This window comes from Lithobates pipiens, unplaced genomic scaffold, assembly GCF_037356315.1.
Source record: "Lithobates pipiens isolate NorthernLeopardFrog02 unplaced genomic scaffold, aLitPip1_a1.2 Scaffold_3, whole genome shotgun sequence".
NCBI classification, from domain to species: domain Eukaryota; kingdom Metazoa; phylum Chordata; class Amphibia; order Anura; family Ranidae; genus Lithobates; species Lithobates pipiens.
Genome location: NW_027507790.1, coordinates 93,030,050 through 93,055,568, shown reverse-complemented (window position 1 = coordinate 93,055,568; position 25,519 = coordinate 93,030,050). Strand labels below are relative to the sequence as shown.

The window sequence follows — 25,519 nt, the reverse complement described above, 5'->3', positions numbered from 1 at the left end:
TTTGCCAAGACAGCGCTGAAATGAGTAGTGCTACCTGCTGAGGTTCCTGGTTGATCCCCTATCAAAGCTTCCTGGCTGGGGCCACCAACAGGCTGTCTGACTGGAATAATGGACGTGACCTCACAGATGGAGTCTTGCACCACCTTCTTTAGTAAGATTGACATTTGTGCAGTCTCCTGCTCTCTGTCCACAGAAAACTCCTCCAGGCAGCATCTGCACACTAGCTTATTGGGCATTGGGGCTGTTCCACAGGCCCAGCAGGTCTTTTTATTAGGGCACTGATATTGCTCAGGAGGAGAGGAGGCATGCCACCTCTTTTTCAGTTTCATTTTGGAATGGGAGCAGTGCCGGTGGCAGCGCTATCCTAAGGAGTCTCTTTCTTCTCTGTCTCTAGATCTTCAAGAGCGTCTCTAGATCTTTGAGAGTATCTCTAGATCTTCAAGAGCGTCTCTAGATCTTCGAAAGCAATTTGCAATAAGAAGGCACTCTTTTTTTTTTTTTTTAAACCTGAAAACTTACCCAGCTGTTGGTCCCCTACCTTAGAAGTTGAGGGTCTTGTATAAATGATGACTGACTCATGGCTGGAGAACGGGTGGGGCGGCCAGCTGAAAAATAAAAGGCAGGAAAAAAAGAAGACAGTTTTAGAGATATTTGGGATGAAAGAATAAAATATGCTTCCAAAAGGTCACAGGAAAATGCTCCCTTTTTCAATTCCTTTTTTTGTGAGTAATACCTGCAGGGAAACAGCAGTGGTTGCTCAAAGGATGCTTGTCTTGCAGAGGGGAAACCCCAAGGAAAGACGTCTGCCTAGAATACAGAGGCTATGTGTCTGCCTGCCATTCAGGCAGACCAAGCCTATTAAATAGATCAGAGGGAGGGCAGAGGCCTCCCTCAGCCCCACCCACCCACTTGCCGACAAAATACCAGCGATTCTTCCTTCATCCAACATGGCAGAAGGAGCTTCCGCCGTCCATTGCATATGTGCAGACCGGCGCGGCCCACTGACATCATCACCGGGCTCCATTGAGTGAACAGGGGCATTAGGTGGCCGCATTCACCCTATAGGGCAAACAAAAGACCCCTGTAAGGTGTGCATTGCACCCCCCAATGGCACGGACACAGGGCCACCACCAGAGACCTATGAGGGCAACTGAGGATCAGAAACAAATAGAGATCCAAAAAATAAAATAAGGGACAGAAACACCCTAAACAGCGCAGGTGGCCAATATAAATGAAAATAAAGAAAAATCTGCCCCCCTCCACACCTCTGCCTGCAGTCACTTTCGTAAATGGGGACCCCATCAAGACCTACAGAAGGGACTCCCCAAGGCTATAGCACATTTAGCAGCCCGAGCCTGGGACCTTGTACTGGGAGAAGCTCAACTCAGCCATATGCTGCACGGAGGCAGAGGTGGGGACAAACTGCTTACTTTATCCCTGGTGCGTTGAGATTACGTATAGGAAAAAAGAAAATGGGGGGGGGGCTAACTATTCCTTTTTTTATGCTATTCACTGGGAGGGAGTGGTCAAGAGGCGGAGCTCTATCACTAGTATGCTGCCATGTTGGCATCAGGAAATACTTTTTAAGGGTGCCGTGACTGGAAGAAGGTTGAGAAACACTGGTCTAGAATAAGGCCAACTATTGGAAACAATTAAGTCTCTGTGTGAGCGTTGTCATATTGCGACAATTGTTAAATTGGACCTAGCATCAGTTAATTTTGTTTCATCTTAGGTACATGCAAAGTAGCATGTCAGTGTAAGCCCTTGTACACACGGTCGGAGATTCCGTCAGAATGTGTCCTATCGGACCGTTTTGTCGGATATTCCAACTGTGTGTGGTATGCATCGGACTGTTTCCGCCGGAATATCCGTCGGACCAAATTTTCCAACTTGCTGGAAATATTTTCCCACAAACTGCTCCGATCGGACATAGTCCGATCATGTGTAGAGAATTCCGATCAGACAAAGTGCCACGCATGCTCAGATCAATTTCCTACATCAAAGCTATTGGCTACTAGCCTGAACGTAGTCCCATCGTAATGAAATACGTCATCACGTTCTGAAAGATCGGATTTTCCGACAACTTTGTCCGACCGTGTGTATGCAACAGTTTCGGACAAGATCCGTCGGACAAAATCCGACGGATTTGGTTGTCGGAATCTCCCACCGTGTGTACAAGGTTTAACACTTGGAGGTATTTTTTTCCTTTCACAGAGATCACAGTACTTCCCCTGACAATGCCTAATTTGCTTTCTCATCAAAATGGCAGAACCATCCTTGTTTTGCCATCCTCCAGGGTCAGCATCTTTGATTCATTTATAAATATCTATATTGCATTTTGTAGTAAAAGAAGATATCCTGGAAGATATTTTATGTATAGTATATCAACATTTCTGTTCAAATTAACGATTTGGATTATTACTTAAAAGAGGAGATCCGGCCCCCCACCCCCAAAAAGGAAAAGTCAGGAGCTATAAACACTGTAGCTGCTGACTTTTACTATTAGGGCACTTACCGGTCCAGGCATCGAGCAGTGTCCTCATCCGAGCTGACTTTTGATTTGGCTTTCAGGCCCTGGCACCTTCATCTTTGCTAAGGGAAACCGGCAGTGAAGCCTTGCGACTTCACAGACGGTTTTCCTACTGCGCATGCACAAATCCCACTGTAGTTTGTGAATGGGCTGGCTGCAGGGGTAAGGAGGAGGGGCCAAATTTCTGGCTCACTCTCAAAAGTAGTGATGGGTGAATGCGCTTGGGTTTGATTTGTGAGATGTTCTATGAAATCATAATCCCACTGAAGTCAATGGGAGAATCTTGAAAATAAATTCTGGCCATTTTCAAGGCTAATAGGCAAGATATTGTCAAACTAAGGACTGAGCTGAGCACTGTGGGGCAGTGGATTAAGCGTAATGTTCTGTGCAGATCAGTTTTTTTAATAAGGCTTAAAATAAAACATCATGCCTTAAACCCGTCCATGAATTGGTACACTTGTAGGATATACTAAGGCAAAAATAAAGTAAATAATGCAAAAATAACTCAAAATATGTGCTCACTAAAAATAGATTGTTAATGTTCTGTAAGAATGGATAGAAAACAAAATTCTTTGAATATGATTGCTGTGACATCAATAATCAGCTGAAACAACACAGAAATAATAATATATAAAATGTTTACTGAATCATGCCACTTGACTTGCAAATATCTGTGTCTACAAACTGCTACTAGAATAACAAAAATATTTCTAATGGTTGGATTTTGTTAATTTTGGGTCTTCCATACCACCTTGATTTGCCTACCACCCACTCCATTTCAAACTTATCCTTTCCCAAGCCAATAAATATGATTTATGTTACCCTCATATAAAACATAGCAGGATCACAGTTGTTATTTTCTGGGTGGACTGGAGGCATCTCTGATTGTACATGGAGCCTGCACCTGTCAAAGCTACAGTAAGCACTACAGTGGACACTGAGTACCTGTCTAAAGTATTTGATCTTAACAAAGGTGGTACAATTGTCAAATTGCCAATGTTCACTACAAGTTGTCAATGATGTCAATGATATTTCTCACTTCCCACTCAGTGCTTTATATGCCATAATTTTTCAGTCACAGACTTGCTAATTGCCAGTGATCACTACAAGATGTCAGTAATTCTTCCCACTCCTTATTAGTGCCAGATGGTTTCTGCCATTGTCATAGCCTCTCAAACACCCAGGCTAATAGGACTTCACTATAAATCATCGAGGAATATCATTAATGGGCTAAATTGAAAGTAATAGGGACATAGGAGTTTTAGGGCTTATTCTTTCTAATTCTGTGTGGTACTAAAAAATCCATAGTCACAAGATATTAAGCAAACGACACCAGACTTCATAGACATTTTCTCCTGTGTAGCCCGATACCAACCATTGGAGTAGAAGCTATAGTCATATACAGCATTTACCTTTCACAACCGTTTCGGTCAACCTGGTTATGACACTCAACTACACAGGAATTGTACCCGGTGATAACATCGCCAGAAATGTCCAGGTCAGGCTACAGACCAGATGCATGTCTTTTCCCTTCTGATCTCCTGAAATTGATGACAATGTGAGGAACGAATCCAAGTTCAGTGTCTGACTCGCTGCTGTGTAGCAATTGGTGACCTGTATGGGGCAACACTGTGTAGAAGAAAGAAGAGCATTATTCAGAGGGCCATCATTTATTAGGTTTTGAGGAGGAGGTTGTGTTGCCAAGCTGCATCTTGGGTTTCAAATTTCAGTCTAGCAGATATTATAGCAATGCCCATGGCTAAGAATTCCAGTTATTTGTGTACAGTCACCTGAGCTGGCTAGGTCTAACATCAGGTGGTTGTGAATCCTATTTTTTTTTTGTCACAAAATGAGTTTGTAATCACCTCTTTCCAATAAGCAGATGCACACTACCAATGAGTGCAATCTACCCACTCTTGCTTTTTTAATCTTTTGTACAATTTGACTGACAGTGCTGATGCGATTGTAGTTGGTGCCCCCAAGTGGGGTAATGAAACTTGACAGAATGGTGAATGTACCTTTGGAATCTTTCAAAATCATATGCCTAAATTCCTGCAATAAATATCAGATCCATTCAGATTTGGGTTTAAAATCAAATTAGCTAAACAATATAATATTTGTTCACATTGTTAAACTGTATTTTTCTTTTTTTTCTGTAGGTGAAAAATTGATTGAGAATAAGATTTTTGCTCTTTTCATGGATACAGCCACATTTGGAATTGTAAGTATTAATTAAATTTTTTTATTGCCACCATTCTTTTTCGTATATAGAGATCCTGCCCTATGCAGGTATATCTAAATCTAAAATATGCTATTCATCAGTACATGATGAGTCACTTGATGCAGGAGGGTGTACAAGAAATTCTAATATCAAATGTTGAGGAGCATGGCAAGAATATAGAAGGGAAGGACAAAAATTAGCTGAATGGTACTTAGAAAAGATTCTGAGGAATAACTTCTTGGCTGAATTTACATGCCCAATATGCCTCAGATTCTCCAGTCCCAGAAAGTAGGAGCAGTAGTGGTGATGGCTGCTTTAGCAATGCTTTAAAATAAGTGGAGTCTAGGACCAATGCAGAAACATTTAGAAATGAGGACCGCACGGAGTATGACCACTGACCAGAGCTTGCACAGTAAGTGCTGGAGCTGTAGGCTTACTATGTGATCACTGTGCTGCCTGGGAGAGACAAATTTGCATGTTCCCTGCCACCATGGACTGGCTTACTTTCATAAAAATTATTTCAAACACCTTGCAGCTGATGCCACTGTGTATACATTTTTCTTTGTCATCCACTCCAAAAAAAAATGTCCACCATTACCAGCTCCTAATACCTTTGCTTGCCTATCACCAGCTACTACAACTAATATCGGTTCGCCTCTGCTGACTTGTCACCATTCTCAGCTCTGGAGATCTCTGCTCTGCTGGCTTGCCACAATTGTTTATTACAGGAATTTATATAGCGCCAACAATTTACCAGTGCTTTTACATACATACATACCCCTCACATTTTTGTAAATATTTTATTCTATCTTTTCATGTAACAACACTGAAAAAATGACACTTTGCTACAATGTAAAATAGTGAGTGTACAGCTTGTATAACAGTGTAAATTTGCTGTCCCCTCAAAATAACTCAACACATAGCCATTAATGTCTAAACCGCTGGTAACAAAAGTGAGTTCACACCTAAGTGAAAATGTCCATATTGGGCCTGAAGTCAATATTTTGCGTGGCCACCATTATTTTCCAGCACTGCCTTAACCCTCTTGGGCATCAGAACTTCACAGGTTGCCACTGGAGTCCTCTTCCATTCCTCCATGACGACATCACAGAGCTTGTGGATGTTAGAGACCTTCCCCTCCTCCACCTTCCATTTGAGGATGCCCCATAGATGCTCAATAGGGTTTAGATATGGAGACATACTTGGCCAGTCCATCACCTTTACCCTCAGCTTCTTTAGCAAGGCAGTGGTCATCTTGGAGGTGTGTTTGGGGTCGTTATCATGTTGGGATCCAAAGGGAGGGCATCATGCTCTGTTTCAGTATCTCACAGTACATGTTGGCATTCATGGTTCCCTCAATGAACCATAGCTCCCCAGTGTTGGCAGCACTAATGCAAGCCCAGACCATGACACTCCCACCACCATGCTTGACTTTCTTTGTACTCCTCACCTGGTTACTGACAAACACGCTGACACCATCTGAACCAAATAACTTTATCTTGGTCTCATCAGACCACATGACATGGTTTCATTAATCCATGTCCTTAGTCTGCTTGTCTTCAGTAAACTGTTTGCAGGCTTTCTTGTATTGTTTCACTTTACACATCATTAAAATCACTGCCCCTGAGCTGCAAGCGAAAGCGGAGGATACATATGACAAGTTCGTTATCTTATGGTCCCTATGGCGCCATCATAATTCCGCCTCTGATCTCTTCCTCAACAATCTAATCTTATGAGATTGAGATCAGAAGCTATGGGAGGGGTGGGGGATGGAGTCATTGGTCGAGTTATGAATCATAATTAAATTAAAAGCGGAGCAACTTAGCTCTTCGTGATGGCAATCATCTGTTAATCACCTGTTCGAATTAACTAGGTAACTTAGATCATTTTTGCAAGCCCATGCATGCTGAGCACCCCCCCCTTTCTTTTTTTTTTCTTCACCCCCCCCCCCACTTTAAAAAACATTGGTACTCTCCTCCTGGAGACAGTGTAAAAGATGGGTTTTAACTCTAAGTTGGGCCCAGAGATTGATGGCACTACACAGAGCTGTGTCTATCGCTAATGAAGACTGTTTCTAGTTTACAAGGTTATTTGTCATTGCACTTTAATACATATTGCACTGAGGAGAGGACTGCTGGGTGCTTCCTCTTCCTCTTTCCCCTTGACCTTCCCTCTACTTTGTTCCCTCTTCCCCCTTTCCTGCCTCTTCCCCTTTACCTCTACCGATAAGTCTTTTTGCTAATGACTTTGTTACAATGTTGATATTTAGTATTTTTCTAAAAACAACAATAAAAATATATTCAACCTTAAAATATAATTCTTCAAAAATCACTGCTCAATCTTTTTAAAAGTTTTTTTTGCATTGATACAAGTCCCCCAGGGCAGTACCCGGGCCCCTATACCCTTTTCATGGCCAATAACTTGCATATAAGTCTTCAAAATGAACAGTTGATTTTCAGGTCCGAACCTTTGTGATGTTCAAGAGTTCTGGCGTGAACCGAATCGATGGGGGTGTTCGGTCCAACTCTAGTGACTACTGTTGGAGTTGGTACCACACTGGAGGACTCTAGGAGAGGATAGTCCATCGTGGAAGCAGGTGACATAGAATTCCTGGGGGCACAGAGTGTAAGGGCCAGCCAGTATTCACTTGAACTTCTGATGGTGAAGATGGGCTTTCTGTGTGACCCCAGGTGGTGTCCCCTGGGTTAACCATGCTCAAGACCAGGGACCCAGAGACAAGAAGGTACCAGGAAGTAGGTCTGGAGCAGGAAGGGGCACAGCAGTGATTTTCCAGAGGATGAGACTGGTTGCAGACATAGTAGGAAAGGTACAGGTGAGAAATCTGGCAGCAGATTCAGATAACCATCAATGAAGAGTCAGGGCATTTAGCAGACTTGAAATAAGCCAAAAGATCAGGGCAGGTAGTGAACTCAGATAAATGGGAAACAAAGCCAGAAGGGAGTACATTGGATTCAATAGAGGAAAGCATGCTAGACAACAGGAATGTACAGGGCTTAGCAGCTAGCTTGCAGAAGCATTGCCACCTTCTTCCATCTTTCATAGCATTTAACCATTGCCAGCTACTATAACCTCTTCTGGCCCGCCACCACTACCAGCTTCTGTCCCCACTCTTAGCCTATTCTGATACTCTTACAATGTAAATATAACCCACATGTTTATGCAACTGGGCCTCATCTACAGAATGTTCTTGATTACATCTTGCAATATACATAGAAAAATAAAAATCCCATTCCAAAATATTCCCAATATTCTTTTAATAAGTGATGACTTTGCCAACCAAAAAGGACACTATGTTATACATTCTGGGCGCACTACAAACAGGCCTTGTGCCATTCCTATATGTAGGCATGAGTCCAGGAGTATGAGATGACCACCTGAGGTGAACTATCCCTTGCTTTGCCCATCCTAAGTAGTTTGTGAATCCCTTTCCTGCTTCCAGGGACATGACTACCAGTAGTTTATACAGGCATAGCACACAAAATCAGCCAGCACTATATTTACCTGCTCCGGTGACCCAAGCTCAAGTAACAGTAATTTTTGTGGCCAATGATGCTGTAAGGCCTTGGAGTGTGCCTTTGTAGTGGTGCTTTTGAGCACTGTATCAGTTTTGTGTTGTGAGTGGAGTACACTCTGTGACCAGCATGGATTAACATAAATACCTGCTCTGAAGGGCTGTCTCACATTGTTAATAACTGCTGTTTATGTGGTCAGTGTTACTAGCAGTAAGGCTTTGAAACTGTGAATGCTAAAACTGCTGTGTACATTGGTGATTATATTATCACATTATCAGAAACTACTGCACAGATTGATCATGCAGTACATCTTTTTTTGTTTGTCAGCGAGGGTTGAAATTGTGTTGATACATCAAGGGACTGATTCAGTATCATACATACACTTTCCATCAGAGCCGTTTCCAATAGTTTACAGCACAAGTGCTTTTTAATAAAGGGCTCTATTAATACAATCTTTGACTTCTCCATGCTAGTGAAAGTATAGACATTTGCAGCTGGGTATCAGTGATGTTTTTTTTAAGAGAAAGCTTTATTTATCAAGTGTTTCACCTGTTTTACTGGAAGCTCACAATATCTTAAGTACTGGACTATACAGTTCTTGCCATCAAAGGGGTATTTATATGGAATTGCTTTATGCGTTACCATGCCCAGTTTAAGCATGTACCACTACTATTGAAGTATCTTTTAGGATATGATTAAATGTACCAGAACCTTATTGTGACCCAGCCAATATGTTTGCGTTTTCCGACATCGGAGGGTCTGACCACCAATAGACTGTTTATCTAACATAGAAATTTGTATAGAAGGACAATTTTGTGCGTTGTTAAGTGCCACATCCAGTAATAGAATTCAAAGAACAAAAACCCCTAATGATGGACTTTTTAGGCACGTACCAAATAAAAAGTATAGTACAGTACAAAAAACAATGATTTATTGAGTATAAAGTATCATAAAGACATATAACATAGGAAATACATTTACATAGAAGTCACCGCTGTACATACAGTGAACTATGATACTCTTGCACCCGATGCGTTTCAGAGTAAAAATATACCTCCTTCCTCAGGGGTGTGTATTAAACAAGAGACATTTTCTATTCAAAAAATATAAATGACATATATGTTGAGATATATTGAAAAAAGAAAACAAAAAGATGTACAAAATTATGCAGAAATACAATATTTTAAGTTTCACATATTACACTCACGTCTTAGGGTGGCATTCTATGCTATTGTGGTTAAAAACAACAGACGGTGGAACAGGTGTACCGAGCAGTTTTACAGCTTCAAAAAGCTCCTAATGTTGTTGTTTTAGATGTCTGAGCCAAATCAAACCAAAAGATGGGCAGTTAATAAAAACTGCCCCAAGCCTTCTCTCAACCCCTAATGAGGGCAATAAACACTGGGGCACAAACAGCCAGTCCTGTAAAGTACCAAAACAAAGTATGTCATTTTTTGAAAAGGAGGGAGAGTTTTGCCTCACATATTATATCTATTACAGTGGTGTGAAAAAGTGTTTGCCCCCTTCCTCATTTCCTGTTCCTTTGCATGTTTGTCACACTTAAGTGTTTCGGAACATCAAACCAATTTAAACAATAGTCAAGGACAACACAAGTAAACGCAAAATGCAATTTGTAAATGAAGGTGTTTATTATTAAAGGTGAAAAAAAATCCAAACCATTATGGCCCTGTGTGAAAAAGTGATTGCCCCCTAAACCTAATAACTGGTTGGGCCACCCTTAGCAGCAACAACTGCAACCAAGCGTTTGCGATAACGTGCAATGAGGCTTTTACAGCGTCCTGGAGGAATTTTGGCCCACTCATCTTTGCAGAATTGTCCTAATTCAGTTACATTAGAGGGTTTTCGAGCATGAACGGCCTTTTTAAGGTCATACCACAACATCTCAATAGGATTCAGGTCAGGACTTTGGCTAGGCCACTCCAAAGTCTTCATTTTGTTTTTCTTCAGCCATTCAGTGGTGGACTTGCTGGTGTGTTTAGGATCATTGTCCTGCTGCAGAACCCAAGTTCGTTTCAGCTTGAGTACACGAACAGATGGTCGGACATTCTCCTTTAGGATCTCTTGGTAGACAGCAGAATTCATAGTTCCTTTTATCACGGCAAGTCTTCCAGGTCTTGAAGCAGCAAAACAGCCCCAGACCATCACACTACCACCACCATATTTTACTGTTGGTATAATGTTCTTTTTATGAAATGCAGTGTTCCTTCTACGCCAGATATACTTGGACACACACCTTCCAAAGAGTTCCGCTTTTGTCTCATCGGTCCACAGAATGTTGTCCCAAAAGTCTTGGGGATCATCAAGATGTGTTGTGGAGAAATTGAGACGAGCTTTGATGTTCTTTTTGCTCAGCAGTGGTTTTCTCCTTGGAACTCTGCCATGCAGGCCATTTTTGCCCAGTCTTTTCCTGATGGTGGAGGCATGAACGCTGACCTTAACTGAGGCAAGTGAGGCCTGCAGTTCCTTGGACGTTGTTGTGGGGTCTTTTGTGACCTCTTGGATGAGTCGTCGCTGCGCTCTTGGGGTAATTTTGGGCGGCCGGCCACTCCTGGGAAGGTTCACCACTGTTCCATGTCTTCGCCATTTGTGGATAATGGCTCTCACTGTGGTTCGCTGGATTCCCAAAGCTTTGGAAATGGCTTTATAACCCTTTCCAGACTGATAGATCTCAATGACTTTCTTTCTCAATTGTTCCTGAATTTCTTTGGGTCTCGGCATGATGTGTAGCTTTTAAGGATCTTCTGGTGGACCTTACTGTGTCAAGCAGCTCCTATTTAAGTGATGCCTTGATTGTGAACAGGTGTGGCAATAATCAGGCCTGGGTGTGGCTAGAGAAATTGAACTCAGGTGTGGACAACCACAGTTATAGTATGTTTTAACAAGGGGGGCAATCACTTTTTCACACAGGGCCATGATGGTTTGGATTTTTTTTCACCTTTAATAATAAACACCTTCATTTACAAATTGCATTTTGTGTTTACTTGTGTTGTCCTTGACTATTGTTTAAATTGGTTTGATGTTCCGAAACACTTAAGTGTGACAAACATGCAAAGGAACAGGAAATGAGGAAGGGGGCAAACACTTTTTCACACCACTGTATATCTATGCTTGACTTATATTTATGTACATAGTACATCTATTATTTGTATTGAAATTATTTTTCAAAAAAGAAAGAAAAAATATACCTGAGGATGACCATTGAAGAGTCAGCAGTAGCGTGCTGGTAATTATATGTATAATGATTGATAGTGGCTATAATAATAAAGAGTTTAATAATCAACAGTTAAATCGATTTTAATTATTGCATTTAAAATAGTATTTTAATAGTATACATTTATTTAATATGATTGATTTTTTTAGGAAGAATATAATCTAAAGGTGGGGGGAAAAATAATAATATTTTTTTATGTTCTATAGATTCAAAGAGTATGTTAGTAATATAAGTAATTAGATACAGATACCATTTGTGCTAAAATAAAATAAATTAACCTTAAGGAACAGGGAGCTTTAAAATAATCCTGACAGTCTATCATGACATCCAACAGCAATGTGCGGTGGATGCCAGATTGACGCCAGGTATACTGGTACGTGCCTAAAAAGTCCATCATTAGGGGTTTTTGTTTATCTAACATACAGTCTTTCACAGATGCATTTGAATATTATCAACTATAAATGCATGTTGCCTACTTACAGTTATGAGCCACTTCTGTGTATATGGCTAACACATTTTAGCTCCGTTTTCAGTGACAACATTGTCATCACTTTTCAAATAAAGTGGGAGTATTTTAGAGGGGTTAATTGCCCATTTTGTATTGATATCACATGATGTAATTGTTGTGGCTATATTCCTTTATATCATTTCTTCTTTTGGTTGTTCTAGCATTCTTTGACTTGGGAAGAAGTCAATACTCACTGCTGATATATATATTTAGCTGACCATCAATGGGATACATGGACGAACTTGTATTAGTTTCTTGATAAATTCTGATTTGTGTCCTGAACTTTGTGGTCCATTCTGATATGGCAGCACTGTAAATGTGCCACACACATTTCTACAGCTATATTTCAGCTGCAAAATTTCTAGTGTTTGCTGCAGGGTAAATAATATGCTGTGTATTCAAGTTTGCAGCCTATTCCAGTGCTTCATCATTTAAAATATTTGTGGCTATCATCTAATACAGCCTAATGTTTATTTCAAGATAAATATAATAATTAGGGATAAAACCTGTATTGTCTCGCCCTTTTATATTTTGGCCTAATCAGGCTGCTTGCATACAGTTTAAATATCTTTGTGACTATTGTCCCTAAGATAATACATTAATTATTATTGTATGATAAACTTCCAAATCTTGCCCTCTTTTATTGTGACCCAAACACATATTGTCCAGTGATTATCCAATATTTGTGGTTATTGTCTCCAAAATAACACACTTTCATTTTTATTTCCGGATAAAAGCTTGTCTTGTCTCTCCATCTTATGTTATGACCTACCCAAGCTGCTTGCATGCTTTCCAGCAAATGAACAATATTCGTGGCTATTGTCTGTGAAACCCAGACTCCTCCACACATCTACTGACTTAACAATATTTATGTTAAAAAAGGGAATTTCATCTTTTTTTTCCTCTATTTAACTTGAAATGTGTACCACAGAAATTTTCAGACACAGGTATTTATTTCAAAACTAAACATTAGACAGATTTGGAGCACAAACTGGGATTATATATCCAAATATCACAGTTTTAATTGTTTATAGTTATATTGCAACTAGGGATGGGCTGAACATCCCCTGTTCGGTTCACACCAAAACATACCGAACAGGCAAAACATTTGGCAGAACACATGAACACTATTAAAGTCTATGGGACACGAACATGAATAATCAAAAGTGCTCATTTTAAAGGCTTATATGCAAGTTATTGTCATAAAAAGTGTTTGGAGACCCAGGTCCTGCCTGAGGGGACATGTATCAATACAACATTTTTTTTTTTTAAATGGCAGTTTTTTCAGGAGCAGTGATTTTAATAATGCTTAAAGTGAAACAATAAAAGTGAAATATTCCTTTAAATTTCGTACCTGGGGGTGTCTTTAGTATGCCTGTAAAGTGATACATTTTCCCGTGTTTAGAACAGTCCCTGCACAAACTGACATTTCTAAAGGAAAGAAAGTAATTTAAAAGTACTCGCGCCGATAATGAATTGTCGGTCCTGGCAAAAAAAATCATTGAAAAAAATGGCATGGGATTCACACAGACCATTACCAAGCCCTTTGGGTCTGGTATGAATATTAACTACTTCTCTACCGGCGCACGCCATTGTACGTCGGCAGAATGGCACGGACAGGCAAATGGGCACGGTGCCATCGCGTGCGTGCTGGCTGAGACCTCCGTGAGTCGGATCGTGGGTATCACAGACTCGATCGCCGTGGGGATCCCCGCGATCATCTCACAGGGAGGAAGAATGGGGAAATGCTAATGTAAACAAGCATCTCCCTGTTCTGTTCACAGCCACGTCCCCCACAGTTATAAACATGCCCCAGGACACACTTAAGCCCTACACTGCCACCTAGTCGTTAACCCCTTCACTGTGTCATTTACACAGGATTTGTATAGCACTGATCGCTGTATAAATGACAGTGGTCCCAAAAATTTGTCAAAAATGTCTGATGTGTCCACCATAATGTCGCAGTCATGATAAAAATCGCTGATCGCTGCCATTAAAAAAATTATTAATAAAAATGTCATAAAACTATTCCCTAATTTGTAAACGCAAACCAATCAATAAACGTTCATTGCGATTTTTTTTACCAAAAATATGTAGAAGAATAGGTATCTGCCTAAACTGAGGAAAAAAATTTTTTAAATATATTTTTGGTGGATATTTATTATAGCAAAATGTAAAAAATAATGCGTTTTTTTTAAATTGTCGCTCTTTTTTTGTTTATAGCGCAAAAAAACTGCAGGGGTGATCAAATACCACCAAAAGAAAGCTCGATTTGTGGGGGAAAAAAGGATTTCAATTTTGTTCAGGAGCCATGTTGCATGACTGCGCAATTGTCAGTTAAAGAAACACAGTGGTCTGGGGCTTAAGTGGTTAAGGGGAACCCCGATCCAAAATTTCAAAAAAATTGCATAGGGGTCCCCCAAAATTCCATACCAGGCCCACGATCGGATCACAGAGCTGAAGAACGAGGAGAGGTAAGTGTAAACAAAGCTCTCCTTGTGCTTCCTAGTGACGCTGTCACTGATCGCCTGTTCCCTGTTATAGGGAAAGATGATCAGTGATGTCAGATGCCAAGCCACACCCCCTACAGTTAAAAAAAACACACACACACTTAACCCCTACACTGCCCCCTAGTGGTTAACCCCTTCACTGCCACTGCCATTTTTACAGTAATCAGTGCATTTTTAATCGCACTGATAGCTGTATTAATGCCAATGGTCCCAAAAATGTGTCAAAATTGTTCGAAGTGTTCGCCATAATGTCACAGTCACAATAAAAATCACTGTAAAAAAAAAATATTAATAAAAATGCCCTAAAAGTATCCCCTATTTTGTGCAATCAATACACACTTATTGCGATTTTTTTTTAACCAAAAATATGTAGAAGAATACGTATCGGCCTAAAGTAAGGAAAAAAATAATTTTTTTAGATATTTTTGGGGGATATTTATTATAGCAAAAAGTAAAAAATATAGAATTTTTTTCAAAATTGTCGCTCTATTTTTGTTTATAGTGCAAAAAATAAAAAACACAGAGGTGATCAAATACCACCAAAAGAAAGCTCTAAAAGCGCAATTGTCAGTTAAAGCGACGCAGTGCTGAATCACAAAAAGGGGCCTGGTCCTTTAGCTGGAAAATGGTCCGGGGCTTTATTAAGCATTATTAACCACCTCGTGCCCGCCCTATAGCCGATTTACGGCCTTAGAGCAGGCGCTTTCGTGCAATTGGCCGTCCCTGGACTTCCTATTGTTTACTTCCGCAATGCGCGCCGTCGCGGGCGCGCATCGCGGAAGTTCTGTGTTCGCCGTGTCCCCCGGGGACAGGCAAACACAGATCGCTGTAAACGGCCAATCACAGCGGCCGTTTACAGCGTGATCGGCGTGTCCAATGGGAGATGATCTCATATGTAAACATATGAGATCATCTCTCAGCACCGCTCTCCCTCCTCACACAGACAGTGTGTGAGAGGGGAGAGATGAACGGCTGCAGCAGCTGTCAGTGCACAGAGAAAAAAAAAAGTGTAAAAAAAAAGTGCCATCCTCCACCAGTGCCATCCTCCCCCAGTGCAATCCTGCCCCAGTGCAATCCTGCCCCAGTGCCATCCGCCCCAGTGCCATCCTGCCCCAGTGCCATCCTGCCCCAGTGCCATCCGCCCCAGTGCCATCCGCCCCAGTGCAATCCACCCCACCCCAGTGCCACCTGCCCCCAGTGCTATCTGTCCCCAGTGCCACCTGTTGTCAGTGCCATTTGTCCCCAGTGCCATCTGTCATCAGTGCCACGTATAAGTGGCATCTGTCATCAGTGCCACGTGTCATTAGTGCCACATAGTGCCATCTGTCATCAGTGCCACGTATTAGTGCCATCTGTCATCAGTGCAACATATCAGTGCCATTTGTCATCAGTGCCACCTGCCAGTGTCACGTGCCATCTGTTGTCAGTGTCACGTGTCATCAATGCCACTTATCAGTGCCATCTGTCATCAGTGTCACGCGTCATCGGTGCCACGTATTAGTGCCATCTGTCATCGGTGGCACGTATTAGTGCCACGTATTAGTGCCACGTGTCATCGGTGCCACGTATTAGTGCCACGTGTCATCAGTGCCACGTATTAGTGGCACGTGTCATCAGTGCCACGTATTAGTGCCACGTGTCATCAGTGCCACATATTAGTGTCATCTGTCATCAGTGCCACATATTAGTGCCATCTGTCATCAGTGCCACGTGTCATCAGTGCCACGTATAAGTGTCATCATTGCCACGTATCAGTGCCATCTGTCATCAGTGTCATGTGTCATTGTCCTGGTATTTCAAAAGTGTAATAAGTAGTCAACAAGTTAGATGTGTAATTTATGCTCCTAGAACACGTGATGGCTCTCCCTGCATGTTGGGCCTCTCTATGTGGCCAGGCTGTGAAAAAGTCACACACATGTGGTATTGTAATACTCGGGAGGAGTAGCAGAATTTTTTTGGGGGTGTCATTTGTGGTATACACATGCCATGTGAGAGAAATAACCTATTACAATGACAATTTTGTGGAGAAAAAAAAATGAAAAATCTTAATTTTGCAAAGAATTGCGGGAAAAAAATTACAACATCAAAAAGCTCACCATGCCTCTTACTAAATACCTTGGAATGTCTACTTTCCAAAAAGAGGTCATTTGGGGGGTATTTGTACTTTCCTGACTTTTGTTCGGGTCACAAGAAGCGAGATAGTCCACCAGTACATCAGATGTGATCAATTTTGTGCGATTCGCACCACAGCTTGTAGACTCTCTAACTTTCACAAAGACCAAATAATATCCACTAATTTGGGTTATTTTTACCAAAGATATGTAGCAGTATAAATTGTGGCCAAAATGTATGAAGAAAAATTAATAATTTGCATAATTCTGTCACAGAAACAAAGAAATATGCGTTTTTTTCAAAATTTTCGGTCTTTTTTCATTTATAGCGCAAAAAATAAAAACCCCAGAGGTGATCAAATACCACCAAAAGAAAGCTCTATTTGTGGGAAAAAAAGGACACAAAATTAATTTGGGTACAGTGTTGCATGACTGAGTAATTGTCATTCAAAGTGTGAGAGCACCAAAAGCTGAAAATTGGTCTGTTCAGGAAGGGTGTTTAAGTGCCCAGTAAGCAAGTGGTTAAAATCACTGCTCCTGAAAAAACATTCATTTTTAAAACTTTTTTTTACATTGATACATATCTCCTGGGGCAGGACCCGGGTCCCCAAACACTTTTCATGACAATAACTTGCATATAAGCCTTTAAAATTAACACTTATTTTTCATGTTAATGTCCCATAGACTTCAACGGTGTTCCTATGGCTTTCGAATTTGCCCCGAACACCGCATATTGTTCGGTGTTCTGCAGAACACCTGAACAACCAAAGTTTGGCCCGAGCATAAGTTTGCCCATACCATTCGCCCATCCCTGATTGCAACCACAAAATCTTCAGAGCATTAATGAGTACATAGAACAATGAATTCCTTTCCATGCCCTAGAAAAAAAATTCTTAACCTAATTTTGGCTTGCAAAATCAGAAAAATACATCCAATCAATAATGGTATGGTTTTGTGGGAAGATAGCACCGCATTTGAAGGATACTCGGAAAAATATATTTTAAACTCCATGCAGATAATATTCTCGCACAAATAAAACTTAAGACCCCAGTTCTACAAGGTCACTGTACTAATAGTTCAGACAATGCTCTGCATGCTAAGTTTCTATGTATACTGTGCGGGTGGTGATATGATTTGTGTTCTGATCTAAAATTTCCTTCACCGTATGTAATTTTTCCACAGTTATTGACATACTGTCTTCTAAATCTTTTTTCAGGCTATGGATGATGAATATGAGATAAACAAATATGCTTATAGCACCGAGGATTATAATGAAGACACATTGAATGTTTTCCACAATGAGGACGAGAGGAAAGATAGTAGTCTAGCTGTCTGGATTGCTCCTACTCTACTCTACATGGTTGTCTGGTTTTTGGGTGTCATTGGAAACGGCCTGGTCATTGGTATAATTGCATTTAAGATGAAGAAATCTGTGAACACTATCTGGCTTTTTAATCTGGCCTTGGCTGACTTTATGTTCACATTTTTCCTGCCCCTGACTGTGGTTTATACAGCTATGGATCACCACTGGATATTTGGAAGGGCCGTGTGTAAACTGAACTCTTTCATTTTGGCGTTGAACATGTTCACCAGTGTCCTTCTGCTGACCATTATTAGTCTGGATCGTTGTATATCTGTTGTGCTTCCTGTTTGGTCACAAAACCATCGTTCCACTAGGCTTGCCAGCTTTCTGTCTGCAGTCGCATGGTTTATTGGATTCTTCCTAAGCTCACCTTCTTTTGTTTTCCGTGATATTCATTTTGAAAATAACAAAGTAATCTGTTTCAACAATTATTCAATGTTTAGTAAAATAGATTTTCATGAAACCCACACTGCAATGGTGGCAATACGATTTATTTTTGGGTATATAATCCCACTCATCATAATAACATTGAGTTATGTTACAATTGTCTTCAAACTCAAGAAAAACAAAATGGCAAAATCCAGAAAACCCTTTAAGATCATATGTACAATCATTGTGGCGTTCTTCATTTGCTGGTCACCATTCCACATTCTGCATGTTTTCGAACTATACCACCATGCTTTTTCACACTATTTGTTCAAGATTGGCTTGCCTATCGCCACTGCTCTTGCTATTGCCAACAGTTGTGTAAATCCTATTGTGTATGTTATTATGGGCCAGGATTTCAAGAAGTTTAAGATGAGTATTCTATCAAGACTTGACAATGCCATAAGCGAGGATACAGTGCACACACGTCTCAGCCACAGGAGCTTCACACAGCGATCTTCAGTTACAGAAAAGGACTCAACTGCAATATAATATTTTCAAAACTCAATCAAAATTACATTTCAAAAAACTAATTTTTAACAGATGCTTAGAAACAGCTACTGACAAATGATAAAAGGACATGAACAGCAACTCACTTACTGCATTAAGTACCACCAATATACCATGAATATTTTATATGTTACTATGCTGTTATTTTAAAATGAAATGCATACAAAATATAAAATGTATTTGTTTTACAAGTTTACTTTAGTTTGAGCACTTTGATTCACTATTAGAATGACAGGGCAGAAATGCTGATTGCGTTTAAAGTGTACCTGTGTCTATGCTATGCATGTTAAAGTATTTACATATTCTTGACAAGCAGTTAAAACACTTTAAAACAAGCTTAAATTTGCACCTCTTGCCAAAGGCATCGTGGATAAATCTATTTTCAAATTTCACAACAGATGCCACCCTTTCAATATATATATATATATATATATATATATATAAACAGTAGGTATTTCAAGCTATGAGACTCAACTGAAATCCAACTTCAGAGTCCCTGCTATGATCTTTAAAGGATGAATTACCTCACAGTACATTCACCTAGAGAGGTTGATGATAGTCTTTACATTTATTATACTGTTTGCAAAAATAATGCTTTTAATTCACTTTAATACCCATAGTCTGGGCACAAGTGCACTTTAAATGTTAGGTGGAAAAGTGGGTACTAAAGACATTTTTTTCCTAATACTGGGGCCCTACTGATATTGGCCCTCTAGCACTCACACAAAGTGCATGGAAAAGTTTAAAAGATGATATTATGCAATGTTATTTAACAGCTTCTACAGCACAGGTGTCATAAGCATTGCAATGCTGATGTTTACAAGCATGACTCCCACAGGCAGAAGCATGATGGGACTTGTAGTTGCGCAACATTTGGAGGACCTCCAGTTTGACACCCCTGTTCTATGGCTACACAGCAGTTGCATGTGCCTAGTGCCTGTTACATTCACTTTCATACTTTACTAAATATAAGCTTCAATACCATTTTCGGGAGTTTATAACCTTTTCCACAACTACAGAAAAATACCCATTAGCCTACCATAAATCCAGTGTACTTCCTGTTTGGTCTGAAAACACAATGCATTGCAGTGTAGTTAGGCCTGCCTGCTGGACTACAGAACTCTGCTAATCCACACCCCTCTATCTCCCACTAAAGTTACATAAGATAATGTTAGAAATGTATCAGTGTCTCATTCTGTGACCATTGGATGGAGATCATTTTATAGGAAAGGGTTGTGTGTAATGGTCTGCAAACTTCAAATGTTTTTTTATTCATATGATTTTAAGAAAAGTAACTGACAGCAGTGCTGACAGAAAAGTGGAAAAATACTGCGCTCTCAATCTAAAAAATAATAAAGAAATATATATAATCACCTAAATTTCTAAAGCTGTAGCTACTAAGATGTGATACACATCAAAATATCAATAAACGCAAAAATTTGTAGCTGCGCTCTCAAAATGCTCCTATCCAGCTGTGTTTAGATGACTAATGTTATTGCAACATACAAACCATCACCGTAATCAATAAAGTGAATACTTTTCCAAATAATTCATCAACATATGGAAAAAATAATGAATGAATAAATAATGAATAAATAAATAAATATTATACAAAATTCATAAATACTCTTAAAAAATATCCTTAAACGATAAGGGTGAAAAGAAAATGTTGATAAATATTACACAAATTAATAAATAATTAAATATAGAATAAATATAAATTATTCAAATTAATAAAAAATACTGATATATGACAGTGAGCAGACAGGGTGAACATTGAATTAAACACTTGCACAAAAAAAGTGTGAAAAAGTGCCCAAAACCCAAAGTGAAAAAGTCCACTTAAAGCGGAGGTCCACCCTAAAGTGGACCTTCCGCTCATCGGAAACCCTCCCCCCCTCCGGCGCCACAATTGGCACCTTTCAGGGGGGAGGGGGTGCAGGTACCTGTACAGTACAGGTATCTGCACCCACTTCCGGGATAGCTCTCTGCGGAAAGGGGCGTAGATTACGCCCCTTTCCGAAAGTCCCCCGCTGCCTGCTGGGAAACACACAGTTCCCAGAGGCAGCGGGTCCATCCTTATTGCGCAGCACGACTCGCGCATGCGCAGTAGGGAACCAGGAAATGGAGCCGAAAGGCTCCACTTCCTGATTCCCATACCCAAGATGGCGGCGGCAGCACCCGAGAGACGATCGAGAGATCGGCTTCGGGTGCCGACATCGCGGGCGCGCTGGGCGGGTAAGTGTGACTATTTTAAAAGTCAGCAGCTGCAGTATTTGTAGCTGCTGGCTTTAAAAAAAAAAAACGCGGACTCCCGGCGGACTCCCACTTTAAAAGTCCTTTCAGTAAGAAGGGTAACTCCTTAAATTCATATCAATAAAACGTGCAATCCTCCTTCACCAACACACTGTGCTGATCACCAGTGAAAATGCACGCTTACCAGAAGGAAGCATGTAAATGTTCACAAAATATGTCACTTAGTCTGCTGGATGGATAACAGATTCCCCACCAACTTTGACTGGAACTTCTCCCGGGAAAACTCTCAAGTACGCAGATAACTCATAAAATATAAATTAAAAAAACCTCCCATAGTGTAAAACTGGCAAGCAACTTTATTCATAGTAAAAGCACAAAATACTCACAAACAGAAGTCAAATAACAGCATATCTGCCGGCCGACAAGCGAGCGCCCGTTCGCTCAGAAATCACGTGACTGCGTCAGTATGTCTAAGCCACCCAACACACGTTTCATCATAGGTGACGAAATACTGACACCTCTCAAACGTGTTAAGACACTGGTTGCAAAGTATTACTAAAACATACAGTAGTAGCTGGCAACTTGGCTCCAGCATTCAGGGGCATATTTTCTACATGCAAAGCCGCAATGCGAAAGCTGGGCTGGTCTTAGAGGCATGGCTTAGTGTTAAGTGACAACAGACCATTTTGTTGTAGTTTTTTTCAGTGGACATTGCACTTAAATGATTATGTATTTTGGTACAATGTTGACAGATACAGTCATCTTATGATCAGATTTTAAAATCCCATACATTGACAATCTCAAATAATTGTAATTGCTTGTAGAGGATTACTAAATTATCAAAGCGTGAAACAGATGAAAAGAGCCAAAATACTTTTTTTATCTGTCATGCACAATATGATTGTATGGTATGCTTCTTAACATGTTCAGCAGTAATAAATAATTTTGTGTCACATTAATGCTAGAGTTATATGCTACGTACAGTACATAAAGATAACCATTTGGCTTGTTATCTTCATTAAGGCATAGACATTAAATCTCTGCATAGTGTCATTTTTATATAATATTCTAAAATTATATCTTTGGGCATTTTTTTTTTCAAACTATTTTATTATTTGGTTTAGAAACTCATAGTATCCTGCCCAGTATCAATTTTGTTAAAATCATTCCCAAAGTAGTTGTGTGGTTACAGCAGAAATTCCACATTAGATTGGTTACTAGTTAGCTATCAATAAATTGTTAACTATTAATATGACATGAAACTAGTCAGAGACAAGAGAGATCATTATCATTGAGGTATTTGAGGAAAATAAAAATTATAAATAATGTAATATAATTAAAATGGAAGCATTACTATATATTTAACTTTTTCTGAATAATGTATTTCACATAACACTTTTTTGTGTTTGATGCTACAGTCACTCCTTAATGTATGCATTAAATATTACTTTATCTCTGTATTTTTTTTTTTTTGTGTGTTAAATATTAAATCACACTTTTATACATCACTTAAGTAAAATGTAAAATTCACCAGTTATGATGTAATTGGGATTTAGAAAAAAAAAAAGTTGCAAAAATAAAGAAGTATCATTCAGCTAAGACCTAGAATGCATAATTTCTTCTCATAACAATTTAAAAAAGAAATTCACTAAACACTTTTTCATCACATAGATCCAAATAAACAAGTTACTTTTGTATATAGATTCCTTCTAAAATAGAAAACCTGAAAGAATTAAAAAATTAGGGCTTCTGCATGGCAAATTCCATCTCTCAATATAAGTGAGCGTGAACCATGTTAAAGTAAGAGTTGAACACTGGTGTGTGTGATTTTGTGAACATAACACACATTCACTTAAAGCGATAGTAAACTGCGGCTGTTTATTTAAAAAAAAACACCTGTAAGGCAATTGCGTTATGTGCTAGTATGCATCACATTCTAGGACATTATGAAATATTTACCTTGGAACAAAGCCTCCCAGTGGTGCACTGTTCCTGCCAAGAGGGCTGACATCTACCCCTACTTTTTTCTGGGTTTGCATGCTCTGGCTATGTGATTGGCCTGGGGCCACCAAGACATCACACCTGTGCATGTGTGCAGAGCCCTTGGTTCGAGCAAGAAGCTCTGAAGGTCTGGTAAGGTATGTTGGACCTTCAGAGCACATGCGCCTGTGACGTCACCAGCTGCATCCAGGGTTAAGATTTCCTAAACAGTGTACGTTTAGGAGATATTGATTTTACTTACAGGTAAACCTTAATATAAGCTTACATGTAGGTAAAATCCACAAAGCAGGCTTTACTACCACTTTAAAGTGTATCTTCAGGCAAACAGAATGTTTTAAATATAATTTGCACCCTCATATAACCCCCCTTTTTTTCAGCTTATGACTTCTCCAGGTTTTACTTGTTAATGCTGCCAGTTTCTTTCAGAGACACATCACTTCCTGCAGTGGGATGACAATGCTTCCCCTCTTAGTGAGGACAACGTGCTGCTGAAATTGCAATGGTGTTGTCACCTTCTCTAAACTGTGCCTTCAGCTCACAAGTGCTGCAAGCTCATGGAAGAAGAACATGTCCTGTGATGTATTTGATATGTGCTGCAAGTCTCAAGCCACTGGCCACACTGAAAAAAATGAATGGAAGACCAAGCAGTTGCAGGGCAGCAAGAAAACATGAGGCACAAATGAGTATTTAGTTGTTTCTATAAGACCCCTTTCACACTGGGGCATTTTTCAGGTGCTTAAGCGTTAAAAAACGTGCCTGTAAAGTGCTTGAAAGAAGCCTCATCTGCAATCCCAATGTGAAAGCCCGAGTGCTTTCACACGGAGACCCCTTTCACACTAGGGCGTTTTCAGGTGCTTTAGCTTAAAAAAAAAGCGCCTGTAAAGAGCCTGAAAGAAGCTGCAACTGCAATCCCAATGTGAAAGCCCGAGTGCTTTCACACTGAGGCGCTGCGCTAGGCAGGGCGTCAAAAAAGTCCTGCATGCAGCTTCTTTGCAGCGCTTTTGGAGAGGTGAATACACCGTTCCTAAAGCGCCCCTTCCCATTGAAATCAATAGGAAGCGCCTGCAAAATGCCGCAAGGCAGCGGCGCTTTGTGGGCGCTTTTAACCCTTTATTTGGCCACTAGCAGGGGTTAAAATTGCCCCACTAGTGCTCTAAAAATGCTGGTAAAGCGCCGCTTAAACAAGCGTTTTTTGGGCGCTGGCAGTGTGAAAGGGCTCTTAAAGCACTTGGACTTTCACATTGGGATTGCAAATGAAGCTTCTTTCAAGCGCTTTACAGGTTCTTTTTTTTAATGCTAAAGCGCCTGAAAAATGCCTGAAGAATGCCTGAAAAATGCCCCAGTGTGAAATGGGCCTAAAGCATGTAGGGTGCTGTAGTGCTATAATTACAATGCAGTTCCCTTTGTTAAAATCTGTACCCCTTCCATTTACCTTTTAATAAAATTGCATACACCCATAACATAAAATCTTCATAATTAAGCTTCTTTTAAAGCTTGAAAAGTTGAAACTGTTAAATGTGCAATCACAGAACCTTAGCAAAAAATGTCTTTTGCTAAGAAGAATACCTATATAATAGGGAAAACATTTGGTAAATGTATTATCTTCTGAAATATTTAAAGTAAAGAACATGTGCAGGTACTGCTCAAAGTACTCATTTAGCAACCAATACAGCAAAACTGTGAATTCTTGTTAAATCATGTAAACAACAATATTTTACTATACCAGCAATTTGCTATATTGTTTCAAAAACAGGCTGAACAATACATCAGATTAAATAATGTCCTCTCTCTCTCTCTCTCTCTCTCTCTCTCTCTCTCTCTATATATATATATATATATATATATATATATATATATATATATATACATATATATACACTCATACACACTTGTCACACTAGTCACTGCTGCATTTCCAGGTTTCTTGCTCAAAGTAGAAGCTGTATTTTTTGTTTTATTTTCGGTGCATGCATTTTTGCACAACAGTTTCAATTCTCCCAGTTTTTTTTATTAAGTTCAAGGGTAAGCAAAACAGAATTTTCACAATCACAGAAATCTCGTCACTTCCTTCCTATTTTTATTCCTAAAATTGAAATGAATGAGGTCAACGGCAACATAAAGAGTCACTTCCCCCAAGTACGTGATGAACTGTATACAGGCATACCCCACTTTTAAGTACACAATGGGGTTTATTTGCTAAAGCTGGAAAGTGCAAAATCAGGCTCACTTCTGTATAGAAACCAATGAGCTTCTAACCCCAGCTTGTTCAAATAAGCTTTGGTAATAAAACCTGGAAGCTCATTTGTTTCTTTGCAGAA

General features: G+C 39.9%; 1 protein-coding gene and 1 long non-coding RNA gene across 5 annotated transcripts in view; one reads left to right on the top strand and one right to left on the bottom strand.

Moving 5' to 3' along the window:
- CMKLR1 (chemerin chemokine-like receptor 1) overlaps nucleotides 1-22,660 on the top strand; it is a 159,149-nt gene extending 136,489 nt beyond the window's left edge. For all 3 annotated transcript variants that reach the window (XM_077462042.1, XM_077462041.1, XM_077462043.1), the window contains exons 2-3: nucleotides 4,690-4,751; nucleotides 17,862-22,660. In XM_077462042.1, coding sequence (XP_077318168.1) covers nucleotides 4,728-4,751; nucleotides 17,862-18,926 — 1,089 coding nt within the window. In that variant the 5' untranslated portion in view covers nucleotides 4,690-4,727 and the 3' untranslated portion in view covers nucleotides 18,927-22,660. The remainder of the gene's footprint in view (nucleotides 1-4,689; nucleotides 4,752-17,861) is intronic.
- The window catches only part of LOC143940554 (uncharacterized), a 67,763-nt gene continuing 60,722 nt past the window's right edge, over nucleotides 18,479-25,519 (bottom strand). For both annotated transcript variants that reach the window (XR_013263885.1, XR_013263886.1), the window contains exon 2: nucleotides 18,479-18,915. This is a non-coding gene — a long non-coding RNA (uncharacterized LOC143940554). The remainder of the gene's footprint in view (nucleotides 18,916-25,519) is intronic.